General features: G+C 41.6%; 1 protein-coding gene across 1 annotated transcript in view; it reads left to right on the forward strand.

The window, feature by feature from the left end:
* LOC138591653 (neurexin-3a-like) overlaps window positions 1-16,271 on the forward strand; it is a 97,402-nt gene that overhangs the window by 39,841 nt on the left and 41,290 nt on the right. Inside the window, 8 exon segments of the mRNA XM_069662306.1 lie at window positions 844-1,047; window positions 2,983-3,009; window positions 4,701-4,820; window positions 5,111-5,231; window positions 6,406-6,666; window positions 7,206-7,396; window positions 9,238-9,411; window positions 13,719-13,838. Coding sequence (XP_069518407.1) covers window positions 844-1,047; window positions 2,983-3,009; window positions 4,701-4,820; window positions 5,111-5,231; window positions 6,406-6,666; window positions 7,206-7,396; window positions 9,238-9,411; window positions 13,719-13,838 — 1,218 coding nt within the window.

Consider the following 16,271-nt stretch of genomic DNA (forward strand, 5'->3'; position numbering starts at 1 on the left):
CCGTGACCCTGAACAGGATAAGCGGTATGGATAATGGATGGATGTCAATGTCCATCAAATCTATGTTGGGGTGTATCAGGCTGCATCGTGTTTCCACCCAAAGGTTACTTCATACTGTTGTTCTCCCAAAGGATCAGGCATATCAGTAGTAGGCATATTAGTCAGCTAGTCATTGTGCAAAACTATACAACAATGGTGGCACCACATGTAGCAACAGACAGGCATCTTCTTCATCTTCTGTGCAACATTGCCAAGAAGGAGATTCTGTTGATCCTGGTTTCAGTAAAATGCTCATAGATGCTGAACAGGACCTGGATTGGTTGTCAGTTCATCTGTTTGATTCTTTGGTAGTATTCGAGCAACCAAAACAGTCAGCGCTGCAACCCCAAAGTTCCTGTACTTTTGGAAAGAATTCCCGGGGGGATAATGTCCCCAGAACTGAATTTGTAAACTGGTCCCTGTGGTGGAAACACACTGAGTTCATCCATAGGTTCCTCGTCCCTGGTGACTCTTCCTGCGTTGAAATGCAGCTATAGTAGGCAGAGCGGCCTCTACAGCTGATAGCTAAAGAAGAACTCTAAACATTGCACCAAGAGTAGGGGGTGGTATATAACTGGCATTAAAGCCAGTGTTTGCCCTGGATCCCAGAGGCAGGTTACTTCTGCCATGGTCTGGATCAAAGAGGTGGCCAACTGACCGTCACTGCAACCTTAGAGCCATTAGCATGACCAACTGAATATTTGCACAAAGTATCAAGTATTCTGCGTCCAGCTGAAGACATTTACTCCAACCTCACTTGCACTATCAGTAACACCTCTCTTTGATCTCGACTTTCTCACACAGAAGCCTCCATCCTCTCCTACGACGGCAGCATGTACATGAAGGTGGTGATGCCGAACATCATGCACACTGAGGCGGAGGACGTCTCCCTGCGATTCCGTTCCCAGCGGGCCTACGGCATCCTCATGGCCACCACCTCCCGAGACTCAGCCGACACGCTCAGGCTGGAGTTGGATGGGAGTCGCGTCAAACTCACGGTCAACCTAGGTATCGTATGCCCCCTACCCAACCACCCCACCCATCTGCCTCCACACCTCCACAACTCCACCCTCACCATGAGACAGTTTGACCTCTCCTCTTCTGTCACTCTCTCTCTATCTTTATGTGCTTCTCATTTATCATCACTTTGATCCTCTGAAGGTTTCTACAAACTTTAGATAAGAGAGATTTGATCTTTTTTGCATGGGTGTGCGGTTTGAGCACACAGATAACCACAGACTGCTAACTGAATTGAAAATTGACTTGATAGTATTTTAGGCTGTACAATCATAACTTATTTTATTCTAATGGTAAACATGTTGGCCCATCTTTGAAACAGACAAACCATAGTCATGTCCATATTCTTTTTTACAGAACATTTCAGACAGTCACAGCACAATAAGCAGAACTCTCTGATGTACAGATACTGGGCTTTACGTCTCTTATCGTCTCTTTCTATAAGTCTTTTTTTAACACAAAGTGTGCTGTGACTTTCTACCTTCACTAAGTATGCCCACTGATCTCCGGTCCATTCTTTAACAGGACATTAGTAGAACTTTACTTGTCTCTAATTTTTCTGTCTGACATCAAGAAATTTCTCCGTCACCTTCCTGTTTCTTATCGGTGGTTCATTTCTTTGCTGATGATGGTGTCTTTTCTTTTAATGGAAGTCTATGCTTTTTCAGTGTTTTGCTTTTATGTTAAACCTGTCAAACTCCATTTCCCATCATGCTGTCAAAAGATGGTATTCACCCCTTCAAAGGCCTTAAGCCTGCGGCCCGTCAGGCGAACAGCCCGAGAACAGAGCCCAGCAAAACCTACAGCTGGCTGCGACCCCAAAAACTTTCAAACGCTACTAGTTGTAATATGTTGAGAATCTCACAAAATTGAGTCATAAACCTCAATTTATATCCTTAATATTCAGTTTGTTTAGTAAAAATTATAAAATTAAGCAATGTTAGCGTTAGCATTAGCTGGTTTGCCAAGCCCCTTTCCAATGAATCCCTCACTGGTATCATTAATTCTTGAAATAAATACCATAGTTTTGAGCCAAAATGTTTGCAGCTCTAATTGGTCAGTGCCTATGTGATTTGTTAGCCTGATTTTCTACAGGTCATTTGTAAGTGTGAGCATTTACAGACCTAGCCTCTGATCTAGTTTAGCGGCACACATAGTTGTACTGTAGGATAGTTCTCCTAATCTGATGGTTGGGGTTCCTGTGCCTCTGCATGGTGCTGGTGCTGATTGGATCGCGGCTGTTTGCTCCCACTTTTCTGTTGCGGTTGACGACACATGAAACCACCAGTCACATGGTAAACCAACCCTCACTGCTTACAGCTGGCCTCAGTGGGTCAGATACATCAGGTTATCATTGTATATCTCACAAATTTAGTTTATTTTGCTATTTCAGTGGAAAATCAAACAATATCAGTCTGTATTTCCTGACTTTTCAAAGATCCATGGCTCTGAAATGGATGTCTGCCACCACCTGGCTGGTGTGGAGGCTTTGGAGCCAGAGACTTTGACTTTTCTAATCTGAATAATTAAATCTAAAGACAGTCAGTGTTGGGTTGGTACTTATGTAGCTGGTACCCTAAGTGGCCATTTTACTGTAAAAACTCTGTTTAAATGTTTAAACAAGTAATGAATTTGGTAATATGTGTAACGAGAGAGCACAAGCTCCAGAAAAGCAGCAATTTCTATGACCGACAATTCCATGCATTCTTTTATTTACAAATGAATTATGTGTTTTGGAAGTCTTTTAAATCTATAATTTATTTCATATTAATTTGGCGTAAAGTTAACTATAAATAACAAAGTAATAAAATGGCTGCCACCCTGCATGTGTGCGTCCCCGGAAGGGTGGACTTTTTGTTTTTGGATGTCTGCAGCAGTAACCTTGAAGGATGCAATTTCATCTGTCATTTATTCTTCCCCATCTAGACTGTATCAGGATAAACTGTAACTCCAGTAAGTTAACACTCAAGTTTCATTTTGCTTTCTATGTTGATTGTTTGTTTGAAAAGGAAATGTGTCTTTTAAAAATGTGAGTCCTGCAGCGCCCTCCACCTTCTTCTATTGGCCTATCATGTGGAGGATAAGTTGGTTTGACTACCCATAATTCAACAGGAACTAACAGAAATAGTCAAATGGAATGAGTCCGGATTTGTGTTTATTACTATATTTTAACTCCTCTTTAGATCAACCACTTTGCTTTACTATCTGCAGCAATATACTGTTATAGAAAAAATAACACAACTGGCACCATTTTGCACTGTGTACAGTATTAATGTTACAGTAAATCATTTCTACAAAATAAACTTCACTTAGCAAAAATATAGATATAAGAGCACAGACTGTGTAAGAAGTGGTTGTAGACACCATGACAATCTTTTGCATACGTCCCTATCTTGATATTTTATGGTGAAAAGTGGCCATCATTGGATAAGAAGGTGGAGCTGGAGAGGAGTGAGGGGTTAGCAAACGTTACCTTATCAGTTAGCACAAGGTGCGTCTGTAGTTTGTGTCTTTTAGAACAACTAAATGCTAAGCAATGTATGTTTCACAAGATAGCCACGCCCTAAAGTAAACCATGTTTTATAGTCTATTTCACTCTTAATCATAATTTACAAAATAAAAATCATGCTGTATTGAAGACTTGAAACTAACAAGTGAGAACAAAAACTCAGCAGATAAATGAGGTAATAAATCAAATGAGGAATAAGGTTGTTTTCTCATAGACTTTTATACAACCTGCCTGTTTTTACAACCAGACGTGTCGCCCCCCTGCAGGCCGTTAATAGAATGCAGGTTTAAGGCACTTCTACACTGGCTCGACTACGACTACTTCTTAAATACAGTCTATGGGTAACAGTAGTATTCATTACCTTTTAATATAAGATACGGAATTATAATCCACAGGGCAGACAGAATTTGATTGATTTGAACAGAAGCTAAATTCACTCAGTTATTAACCTCTTGACCTCCAGTGCATCAATTGTTAAAACACCTTTATTTTGATTTCTAGTATCCAATAGTTTTCAGACCACAAATATAGAAACAAAAGTAGACAAAACACTCAGTATGTGTAATATAGTTTTGATTAATTGATTGTGTACAGTCCTGTCCCAAACCCAAAGTCCGATCCAAAAAGTCACATGACTAGGTGCCTCTTTAATGACTAGATTAAGGTTTGTCCTAGGAGACTGAGTACTTAGATAAGACTCCAGAAATATGCAGCATAGCTCTGTATTTCAATATCAAATATATGATAATATTGGTGATGTTTCTGACTTTTATTCACGGTCAGAAAGTGACAGTCAAAGATTTAGATGAGTCATCATGATGAGTAAAAACAAAGATCAGAATATAGTTGGCATTTCTCTGAGAGCCATGACTCTGTTCTGCAGTGTAGTGCTCAGGTTTATCATAATTAAATTACAGATGTAGGATATTTTGCATATTTTCTGTGTAATTCACTGATTAAACCAAACCTTTGTTTCCCCAATGATCAAGTTTGAAAACTACATTTAAAGCCACTTTCAGGCTTCTTAAGCTGCTCGTAGACTTTCTGCCGATGATTCCAGGCTGACTGGTGGGAAACAAAGGTTTGGTTTTAGCTTCAGGATGTCTTTAACTTTGTGATTGACCATTGTTCTCAGGCAAGGGACCGGAGACCCTGTATGCCGGGCAAAAGCTCAATGATAATGAATGGCATACAGTGCGTGTGGTGCGCCGCGGCAAAACCTACAAGCTAACGGTTGACGATGATGTAGCAGAAGGTACTTACCTGAATCAACCTGGTCCATGCTTGAAGAAATGTTCTTAGTGTTGCCTTATCAGTGGTGTTATGACACCATGCTGTGGTGTGCTGCTGTAGAGATCATTGATATATATATACTGCTACAAGACAGCATGTAGATATGTAGTGACAGTCTGCATCCATCTAATACTGTTAATGTAATTTTCTCCTTAAATCAGCCCTTTTGTGTTAGTGTCAGACAGTGTTCTCTTTTCTTTTCGTTTTTTGTGTTTCTTTTCAACCCATCCCCTCCACCCTCCCCGTCTTCAGGCCAAATGGTGGGCGACCACACTCGTCTGGAGTTCCACAACATCGAAACGGGCATCATGACGGAGCGGCGATTTGTTTCCAGCATCCCGTCCAGCTTCATCGGCCATCTGCAGAGCCTGAGGTAACTCATAAAATCTACACACACTATATGTTTTTTCATATAAGCAATTATTGCAATGACAAGGTAACAAATCCACCAAGTGTTATCAACAAACTTTGTAGCTCTACAAAATTCTGTTGCTTGTTTATGACTATTTGCCATTCCCACGCTGCAGTGGTTTTCTCCTAATGTCATGCTCCGGTTGGAAAGCTCAAATGTTGTTGTGATCTTGTCAAACTGGTGTATTCAAGGACACAGCTTACATTACATTATATTTCACCTTCTGCTGGTATGCAACTACCTGCCAAGAAGGAGGAGAGAATTGTTTTTGTGGTGACAAAAAAAAAAAAAATACGGTGATTTATTTCCCAGTAACAGATCACTGTTCATGAAAAAGTAACTAAATAACAGATTACTTGAATTGCGACTGCAGAATTAAGGCATTAACTTGTTACAACCAGAAAGTAATCAGGGAGCTCTGGTGGATTACTTTGTAACACGTTACCCCCAACACTGGCTTGAAAGTAGCTGAAAGCTAATGTCTAACAGTAGCTAACAAGTTATCAAACATGTTGGTTTACATTTAAATGTGTACCAATGTCCCTCCAGATTATCAGTGTCACTTGTGTTTTCAGTTGCTGATTGGTTGGGAAGCAGTGAAATGCTATACATTTATACGACTTGCAACATGACACACAGCAGTACAACATTACTTTTTGATAAGGCTGCAACCCCGGTTATCTCAAGAGGAAAATGGTCGCCTATAATATGGAGAATTGTTTTGACTTCACAGAACATTAACTGTTTTGTTTGGTCTCAGTGCTCTTCCCAGTACAGAAGATACATTTACTGAGTGGCTGAAGAGGAATGTTAAAAAATGAGACACCAAGAATGAAATCAGGAGGTGGAGGAGACCAAAACAGAGTGTAACATTAATATTGGACTAATATTTGTCCCAATGACAGAAACACATGACCGAGTTAATGCTGTGTGTTTGTTGAATGCGTACATTCAAATGTTAATATGGCTTTTAACTTCTTAAAACAAATATTTGCCAGGCTGTAGGATTACATGGAGCGATGCATTAACTGGACTCTTATCAAATCTTTACTTGCAGTTATTCCTGGATGACTTTTTTTGAATAAGTGGAACCGTATTTTTTTATCATTTTAAATCCCTTCTCCCTTCCTTTCAGATTTAACGGCATGCTCTACATCGACCTCTGCAAGAACGGTGACATTGATTACTGCGAGCTCAATGCTCGCTTCGGAGTTCGTTCCATTATCGCGGATCCCGTCACCTTCAAATCCAAAAACAGCTACCTGAGCCTGGCCACCCTGCAGGCCTACACATCCATGCACCTCTTCTTCCAGTTCAAGACCACCTCGCCAGACGGCTTCATTCTCTTCAACTCTGGAGATGGAAATGATTTCATCGCTGTAGAACTGGTTAAAGGGTACGTTTTGTTTTGAAAGGATGCTCGTCAACCTTTTGGACATTGTAACCTATAAAGTTTAGTAGTCACAGTTTTTATTTACCACTTTAAGCGGTCATAATCAATATTTTCAATGCATACAATGTATCAAATGTACATGAAAAATAAAGACAATGATAGAGGGGTAGCTCGTAGGGATTAGCCTGCAGAGAATTGCAGCTACTCTGAGCTTGTCAGAGCTTTTCTGTGAGTTTAAGCTCTTTGTTCAGCTGTCCAGACCAAAACCTTTGTGCTGTGGTTCACTCCTCCTCTAGCATCATGCCACAGAAGACAGGAAAAAAAGCCTTTAAAGATTAAAACATTACCTAGTGATTTAGTGACCTAGTGATTGCCAGCACTAAATCGCAGACAGACGCAGATACAATCCCCAAACAGAGCTCAGCCAGAGTGCAGATTAGACTGAACAGCAGCAGGTGGACAGCATCAGTTTGAGCACATAGGAGGCTGAAGGTTTCCTGTGAATGTAATGATGTAACTTCTCTGTATTTTTTCTCTTGCAGATACATCCACTACGTTTTTGACCTCGGAAATGGACCAAACCTCATCAAGGGCAAAAGTGACAGAGCGCTGAACGACAACCAGTGGCACAACGTGGCCATCACCCGAGACAACAGCAACACCCACACACTGAAAGTGGACGCTACGGCCACGAGTCAGAGCATCAACGGGGCCAAGAACCTCGACCTGAAAGGTATGACAAGGACATATAGTGTTTATATCTCCAGGTGTGACCACTTTTATACAGCCTCTGTGGTTTCAGTTGTTGAATGACTAAAAATTGAGACATAGGATGAATCGGATAACTCCTGGTGAGAGCTCGTTTAATGCATCAAGTTTGTGAGGAGACCTAAACAGCAGCAAAATGGGTTAATTATCAAAAACAGAGTTTCTGTTGGTCTTTAATTGGATGCAGGTATGACTCACTGATGAGGCATTCAGGGAGTGCATGAGTTTCTCAGTGTGCTGCTTCTCCCTAACATACCACCACATTTATGGACTTGTGTCTTCTTCCTCTTGAGCTTAAGGAGCAGTGATCAGTCGGTATGAAACAAGGTCTCACAGTGTGTTTTATTAAAACATGTAAGACATGATGATGATTATTATCTAATATCTATAGCTTATTAATTAAGGAATGTTGTGTAGCTTGTTCTATACAGATGTTATTAGCAGAAAACACTCTGTAGGTTTGTCTGTGTTTTGTCCTGACCAATCAGAAAACTGTGCCAGTGTGACACCAATTAAGCAGTTGTTATAAGAAGCTAGTGATTTGCGACTCATGAGTCACATGTTCAAAACAAACAACTCTTTTTACTGACTCGGGAGTCACGAGTCCTCAGCTACACTAACTCGTTCACTGACTCACCCCTCCTACCCGCTACCAGCCACTGCAAACTGCGAATTTTAGGCGAGACCACCGTATAAGCATCACCTACTATAGCGCTTGTTTCAACTCAGTACCCAACACAGCATGGCACAAAACGCACTTTTTCTGCACAATGATGTGAAAACGAGTGCCACAAACCTGCGAAATGACTCCCTCAACAATCAGAAATTGATCACTTACTGTAGATCCAAAAACAATTAGAAGGTCTATCTAATCTCCATTAATGTAAGCGGAGTGCTAAAGCGGAGGTTAGCCCGATCGGGCGATGGAAGTCTCTAGTGCGCATGCTCTATGGGTGCTTGGGCCGGTGGGGGATTCAAGCTCTGGGTAACTGACTCAAGTGACTTGAAAACCAAATTCTTTATTGAGTGACTCATACAAACTTGAGTTAGTAAAAAGAGTCGGACCTCCCGTCTCTAAAAGAAACACAACACTTCTACACATGAACGAATAGCTGTGTCTCAATCCACGGGCCCCAGCCTTCGAAGGAGGCGGTCCACGGATGGTGCTCCATTCATAGCCTGCGTAGACGTTAAAGTGGTACTGAAATGAGAGGGTCTGGTCTACCCTTAAGTCACCAAATGCCGCTCCTGTCGCCTAGCAACAGGTAGCTAGCGGGCTAACTAGCTAGCATAACTAACTAGCGTAAGTTAACCTATTATTTTAAAGGGCCCCTTCGTTTTCTTAAACATGTGTAACACTAGCTATTCGATTGAGTTGAAACCAGAAACGATTACATTTTAAAGTGTATTCCTCTGTCGTTTAAAAGTCCGCCATCTCGTTTGAATTGCCGCGCAATGCATCTCGGGATACGATGGGCCACGAAGGATGCACCCGATTTATCCTTCGTGGCCGGGGTAGAAATTTGTCGTCCGCATCTGAAGGAGCCTTCGAATTGAGACAGCCTTCGAAGGCTGCAGCCCCTGGATTGGGACACAGCTAATGTGTGTGGGTGTGGTTTGCAGTTGGAATGTTTGTTCCGATGAACAACAACATTTCTTCTGTTTGGGCTATAGAACTGACAATAATCTGAATGTAAGGCTTCATGTAAATGTAGCTACACATAAATGAAGAAAGAGTGTATAACAGCCACATTAAGTTAATATCCTCCTGAGTCCGACAGTGTTTCTGTGTTTTCTCCGCTCCAGGTGACCTGTTCATCGCAGGACTGGGACCGGGCATGTACGGCAGCCTTCCTAAACTGGTGGCCTCCAGAGAAGGCTTCCAGGGCTGTTTGGCGTCGGTGGACCTCAACGGTCGTCTGCCCGATCTCCTGAACGACGCCCTGTTTCGCAGCGGGCAGATTGAGCGCGGATGTGAAGGTACACCGTCACTCCGATCCGAGCCCGATTTAAACTACTACAACACAAACTTCAACTCCAACTCCAGCAGCCCTTTCTTCCTGCTCAATGCAAACAGTAGCTCCACCGCCCTGCATCCATATGGGAGTCCCTCCGTCCTATTAACTATGCTCATTGCCTCACTTACACACTGCTAGAGTCAGGCCAAACATCACCTCCTCACCTACACATGTTATCGACCACATTGGTCGCCCGCTACGGTGCCGTCACATCAGTGTCAGAGCAGTTTGTGCCAGTGCAGAGACAGAAAATACTGCCAGGTGCTCCATTTTTATCTCTGTGCTTTTGTAGAGTTTCGTTTTTTTGTTCTGAATTTTGTGAATGTTTAGAGTCTTAAGTCCAAAACTTTATCATCACATAAAACAAGTTCAACAGAGCTCCTACTTTAAGTGTCTGGTTCTGGTGTGTTCCTGGAATTAATGTGAGTGTACAGAGATAGGTTCACTCACAGAGTAAATTGTAACTTTTAAAATCTCTCGTTAAGCCCCAGTTATTAATAAAAATGCTGGTATTTTTAAACCGAGGTTGTGTTATTACATAATTTGAAGTAGAAATTACTCCAATTGTTTGCTTCTGCTTGCAGCTGACAGATGTGGTGTAATGGCTGCAGCGTAATCCCTGCACCAAAGTTAATCCACTAAAAGTTCCTATTTTTTGCCACTGACACATCATATCGTTATTCCAATAGTCTCACAATGTTGGAATTGATCCATACAGACATTTATCTTTTTGTTCTTTGATTAAATTTCTCTCTTTTTGACACTAAACACAGCTGTTTACGATTCCTTTCATAGGCACCAGAGTCACTGGAGGTCGTTGGTCCACAGCTAACTCGACCAGTTTGTTTGTATTTAATGGTGTGTCACAAACAGTGTTGAGTAACATAACTAAATTAACTTGTTACATTACTGCGTTACCTTCTGAGAAAAGTAACACGTTAGATTACTTTTGTCTTATCAAAAATTAAACCCCCTTTGCGACTTGTTGAATATATCGACTCTACCATCATTGCATCGCCTCGTTTACGGCCCATAATCTGTAACTCTGCAGCCTGATAACAGGAATGACAGACACAGTATAACCTTTACAGCTCTTTATTATGCTAACAGTCTGACAGTGAACTGGGCAGAGGCATACAGTATTAGGCACAGCTGTTTCCATGACAACAATACAACACAGGCTCTTAGTCCCACCAGGGTTGTGGAGCTGTGTTTAGCTGCAGATGCTTCTTCACATTTGAAGTCGAGCTCTTCACAACTGATGAGCACTTCTCCTCCAGACACAGCTTACATTTCACCGTCATGTTGTTCTCGTCCCTTTCACCCAAACATTCAGAATAATGTGAATATTTCCACAAAGTAAACGCTGTCCTCTCTGACAGCTCGCTAGCTGAATTAGTTAGCTACACATGCGCACTGACACAGCTGTGTTTACCTTCTGCTGGTAGACAGCGACCTGCCAAGAACCAGGAGACAGACAGAATCAGAGCTTAGGGGATCATTTTTATGAAAAAGTAACAAAGTAATGGATTGCTTGACTTGCGCATTACGTCAAAAGTAATCAGAATCTGAGTACTCGAACAGATGACTTTGTAACACATTACCCCCAACACTGGTTACAAAAACATGTTGCTGGATCAGAACTTTCCACTTAGATCACCAAAGTTACTTAATAACACAAACAAACCCATAGATCAAAGCAGCAGAGCACAAGCATCTCACATGGTCAGCGAGGTAAAATTACTATTTTTGTCAATGGAGTCTGGTGATAGAGAGATGAAAGCAGTGTCACTGCTGTTTCTGGTTCAAGCAGTCATTACAGCCTGTCTGGCAGCTGCTGGCTGAAGCAATCTAGTGGAGTAAGACCCTAATCGACCCTTCGCTAAGTCCCGTCCCCCTTGGTTACTGTTGCTATGCCTGTCAAGCTTTCGCACCAACATGTAAATATTATGGCGTTTTCAACTATAACAGTGAGAGATGTTCAAAAGGAAATAATAGCAAAAAATAGTTTCCAAATATCAGAGACAATTCTTGACACGTCTTGTCAATTCATTGAGGACAATCGTATAAAGGAACAACAATGTTCTTGCGCAGCAGGGTGAGTCAATATATTGTTTTATTTTAAGCTAATGTTTCGTCATGACTCCCTGTAACTTTTATTATCTAATATATTTTAGCCCATAGCTCACAAAACTAAATGATCCCACTTTTTCATTTTGTTTACAGCATGTCAGGATGTTGCTCGCATATTGTGGGCTTGATCCAAACACTGGATCTGGATTTACTTCTAATTCATATTCAACCGTCTTTCTTTGCTAACATGCTAACCTAGCCAAGTTAGTGAGCGTCTTACCTTGGAGCACACAGGAGTTTTTGTTGATCTTCGATGGATTAAGCTGCGAGTGCAGTCTTCCACAGTTTTTAATCGATGTTCGAAATCTCCTGCGCCTAGTTACGGTTGCTAACGTAGGATTGGACAGTGGCCGTTAAAGGGAGGGGCTTAGCGAAAGGTCAATTATGTAAAATAGGGCTACGGTTTGAAAATACAAGAATTTCCCTTTAAGATAGGTCGGACAATAGCTGTCTGTTGTTGTGGTTTATCAAAGGGTCAATTACCAGAGAAAAAACTCTTTTACACCAAGCCATGACCTCAGACTGTAGCAGCTTTGAAACCCTTCATCAGGCCATACTCAGACTCCAGTCCATACAGTTTGTTCACAACAGTTTTTATTTGTTTTGTGTTGCTTTACGACTTTATTGTTCATGCTTATAGATTCATCAAAATGGGCTTCTGAAACATTTTGCATGAGCGAGCAAATGTTGGACAAAAAGTTTCCACGTTCCCGTGCGAGCCGGACGTTTTCTCTGTGCTTGTTTTTGTCGTCCTCTGAAGGTTCTGGGCCTCGTCCACTACCTGCTCCTGTTTGCATGCAAACCACTTTCTGTACTGCTGTTTTTCTTATGCCTGCCATATCATTCAGTCGGACATTGATTGTACCGTTTGTTCTTTTTTTTAACATTAACTTCCAGAGCTCCATGTTAGATTAATAAATGTGTTTGTGGATGTTTCATTTGAATCCAAACAGAGCATTCTGTGTACTCGTCCTCCTCGCTGTGACAATCTCAATGGGTTTGATAACGATGTTATTCATTGAACTGTATGTGCTGCAAGACAGTAATGGTTGATTTATTTATTTTTCAAAATAAAAGCTCATCAATCACATCTGTTGGTCCGTCCATGGCATTCTAAGATCTCATTTTTATGTGTGCTTGTTTGGTTTCTTTCTTTGCTCGGATGCATCATTTATCAGCCATTAAAGTGTGATGTCATGTTCTGCCTGCTTTTCATTACAAGCTTTCATCACATGGATTTGTGCCTCTTCAATCAGCTCCTATCAAAGCCCATTATTGAGAACTCTACTGACTACTAGGTTGCAGCAATACTGCGTCCCACCACTAGATGGTGATACTGCGCTGCTAGCAAACATTACACAGAGCAGAGTCAGCTGAAGCAACATGGATCCCATAAAAAAATCCCGAAATCCTGAACCAGATCAGCGGATCATTCACCAGAATTAGAAGGAGTTGTGAGTGTAAGTCACTGATATGTTCTAACTGCACACCGCCTTCAACTCATCATCAGTTTACGTGCTCCTGAATAAGTCCTTTACCAGAGCAAAAAGCATCCGTTTATCAGGTAAGTCACCACCCACACAAAATTTAAGCACCATTTTAAAAATACTTATGTTTATAGGAAAAATAAATTCCTGGTTTTTATGTTTCACATAAACACGATTGAAAAGTGGATGAAACAGACAGAGTGTAATTAAGTTCTGCCCCCGCCGATGGGGAAAAACAATTAATGGCTCACCATTATCTCTGTGTACCTTGAAGGTGCCTCCTTTTCACTACTTTATGCCAGCAACAAAAAATGCCTCAAAGCTGTGGTTTGTGAGGATGCACAAAACACCATTAACAACCTAGAAATAAGTTTCCCTAAAGGGGATGCAGATAAGAGGATGTGAGGCACCAGTAGGAACACCTGACACTCACTCGTCACCTGTCCAGACAAACTGTGGAGGTTAAAGCTAAACGATAGAAGTTAAATGATCTTAATCGCTGTTTCCACCAAATGTTTGTACATATGAGTGTGTTCCAATCCTGGCCATTCAATGAGATCTGCTCAGTTTATAAGGGAACAAACCCAATTCTGTGCTTGTCTATTTGTGTGTGTGTTTGCTTGATGGGTGTGGTGATAAACTTCCACAGGTCCCAGCACCACCTGTCAGGAGGACTCCTGCGCCAACATGGGCATCTGCATCCAGCAGTGGGAGAACTACACCTGCGACTGCTCCATGACCTCGTACACGGGCACTCAGTGCAATGACCGTGAGTACTGATCTCACCTTTACGTGTCTGATGTCACAGGTGCTCAACAGAGAGTGGATCGACTCATCAAGAAGTTTTTGGTTTAAGAAAACTGATTGCATGACTGTGACATGAAATCAGCTGTGGCTGCAACATGAGCAGTGGCGGCAATAAAGGAGAACGTGTGCAGGTTGGGGTGTTTGGGCAACAATGTCGGGAAATGAACCATAAATTAACTTCACAAACTCATTTTGCTTTGTGGCTGTTAGGGCAATTCTTCTTTAGAACAATACTTAAAAAGACCAATTAGAAAACTACCCATGCATGTACAAGACAGTCTTCAAAGAGATGAGGTAAAGATTCCACCATGGACACTTGATTTGAATGGTAAATGGTAAAATGGTAAATGGACTGTACTTATATAGCGCTTTTCTAGTCTTTGTGACCACTCAAAGCTGCTTTTACACTACATATCACATTCACCCATTCACACACTGATGGCAGAGGCTGCTACGTAAAGTGCCCAACTGTCACCAGATATCACATTCACACCCGTTGGCTATGCAACCGGGAGCAATTTGGGGTCCAGTGCCTTGCCCAAGGACACTTCGACATGTAGCCTGAGGGAGCTGGGGATCGAACCTCCGACCTTCCGATTGAAAGACGACCGACTCTTCCACTGAGCCACAGCCGCCCGTCTATGAATGCATAGACACAATTCACCACTAGGGGGCAGAGCAGCATCACAGCCCAGACAGAGGACAAAGGTTGTTTGTGTTTGTTCTTTTTCTTCCTCGTTGTTTCTTTCAACAATATAACTTTATTCAAAAACATAAAACACTTTAAAAAGAGAGCGTACATCTTCAGTGTCTAAACTTCAAATATATTCTAAGTTGAAACTTTGAGGGTGATCAACAAACAAACTCCTCTGCACGTCTTTGACAACTTTCTGTTTTTAATTCTTTCGGACCAATAAAATTACGGAGCCAAATAAAGGTCACAAATAATTTCACAGCCTGCACTTGTATTTCACGTTTTGTGTGCATGTGAAAAGAATTTGTGAATGCATAAAAAACATTGAATTTGTAAATAAATTTTGCAGGTGTAGAAATATTTTGTGCTCACATAAAATTTGTAAATGTGTGTTTTTGTAGCTGCACAAACTGTTTGTGTCTGTGGAGTTAAAATTTGTGCCATAATATTTTCAACTTCACAAAGTCCGAGTTACAGACACACAAATTTCCTATGTGCATGTGTGAACCTGAAGTTGCAAACTACAAGTTACAAGCACGAATTCTGACCGTTTCTTTACGCCTGCACGTTGTCGGCTGACCATCCAATCAGAGGAAGCTAAACTGTCCAATCAGGCCGCAAACGTTTCTGTGAGCACAAAATATTTCTAAACCTGCAAAACTTGTGTGAGGACATTTTTATACGCATTCACAAATTTTCACATGCACAAAAAACATGAAATATAACTGCACATTATTTAGCGAGCTCAAAATCTTTTTGACCTTTATTTGACTCCATCTAAAACATTCTGGATAAAGTAAGACGTGGCTGTTAAAGTCAGAGCGTCAGCAGAGAGCCTGCTGACTGTGTCAGCAGAGAGTTGTGTATACAATCATTTACACGTCTACCCTTCAACCTCTCCAATAAGACACATAAAAAACACACTTTTCTCACATCTTTAAAATCAAAGTCCTTCAGTCCTATTTTAATATAATAATAAGTAAAACACATTTATAATATGCTCAGATACAAGATGAATTCATAATGTAACATCATTTTCCTGACTGAGAAGGAGTCTCACGGTTTGAGCTGGACTTGTTTTTCCGACGTGTTGTCCGCGTCAGAGGCCGAAAGTGTTTCTCCCTATTTCTAAATAGCTTCACTGCAGGTTGGCTTCAAAGCCTGCTGTCATATCCTCCTCCTGACTGCATCCCACTCTCCCTGATCTCTCCAAGAACTCTAAACAATACGTCACGTGAATGTGCACACAGGACTCACTGTGAAGGCATTTCTTCCTCACATGCACGCCGCTCGTCTCTCTCGCCAGCCTCTATGCTCGTGCAGACACGGCACAGACAGGCCCCTTTGAAACAGGCAGCTGTCTGTTGACTCAGGGTTGCATCATTGCCTCGCACCAGATGGGGGGGCAAGGTGTCCTCGCCCTGCAGTTTACCATCACACAGGAATATTTGATGAACTATACCAATAAAGGTCTCATTAGCGGGTCCATTGGCTGGTCAATGAGCTCCACTCAGATGGATGCTGCATGTTTACAGAGCTGAATCTACACCTTTACAGAACTTTCTCTTTATTTATGGTCCAGTTTCAGCTCTTACATCGGTCCTGCAAACGGGACCTGCTCAGTTAGTGGGTCCATGTTATGACCTCCTCCTTATGACCTTGTGTTCCTCCCCTTTAAATGCAGTGGCGTGTTCCATTAGG

Source organism: Semicossyphus pulcher, unplaced genomic scaffold, assembly GCF_022749685.1.
Source record: "Semicossyphus pulcher isolate SPU_LCO1_2020_fin unplaced genomic scaffold, fSemPul1.0.p SCAF_14, whole genome shotgun sequence".
NCBI lineage: Eukaryota > Metazoa > Chordata > Actinopteri > Labriformes > Labridae > Semicossyphus > Semicossyphus pulcher.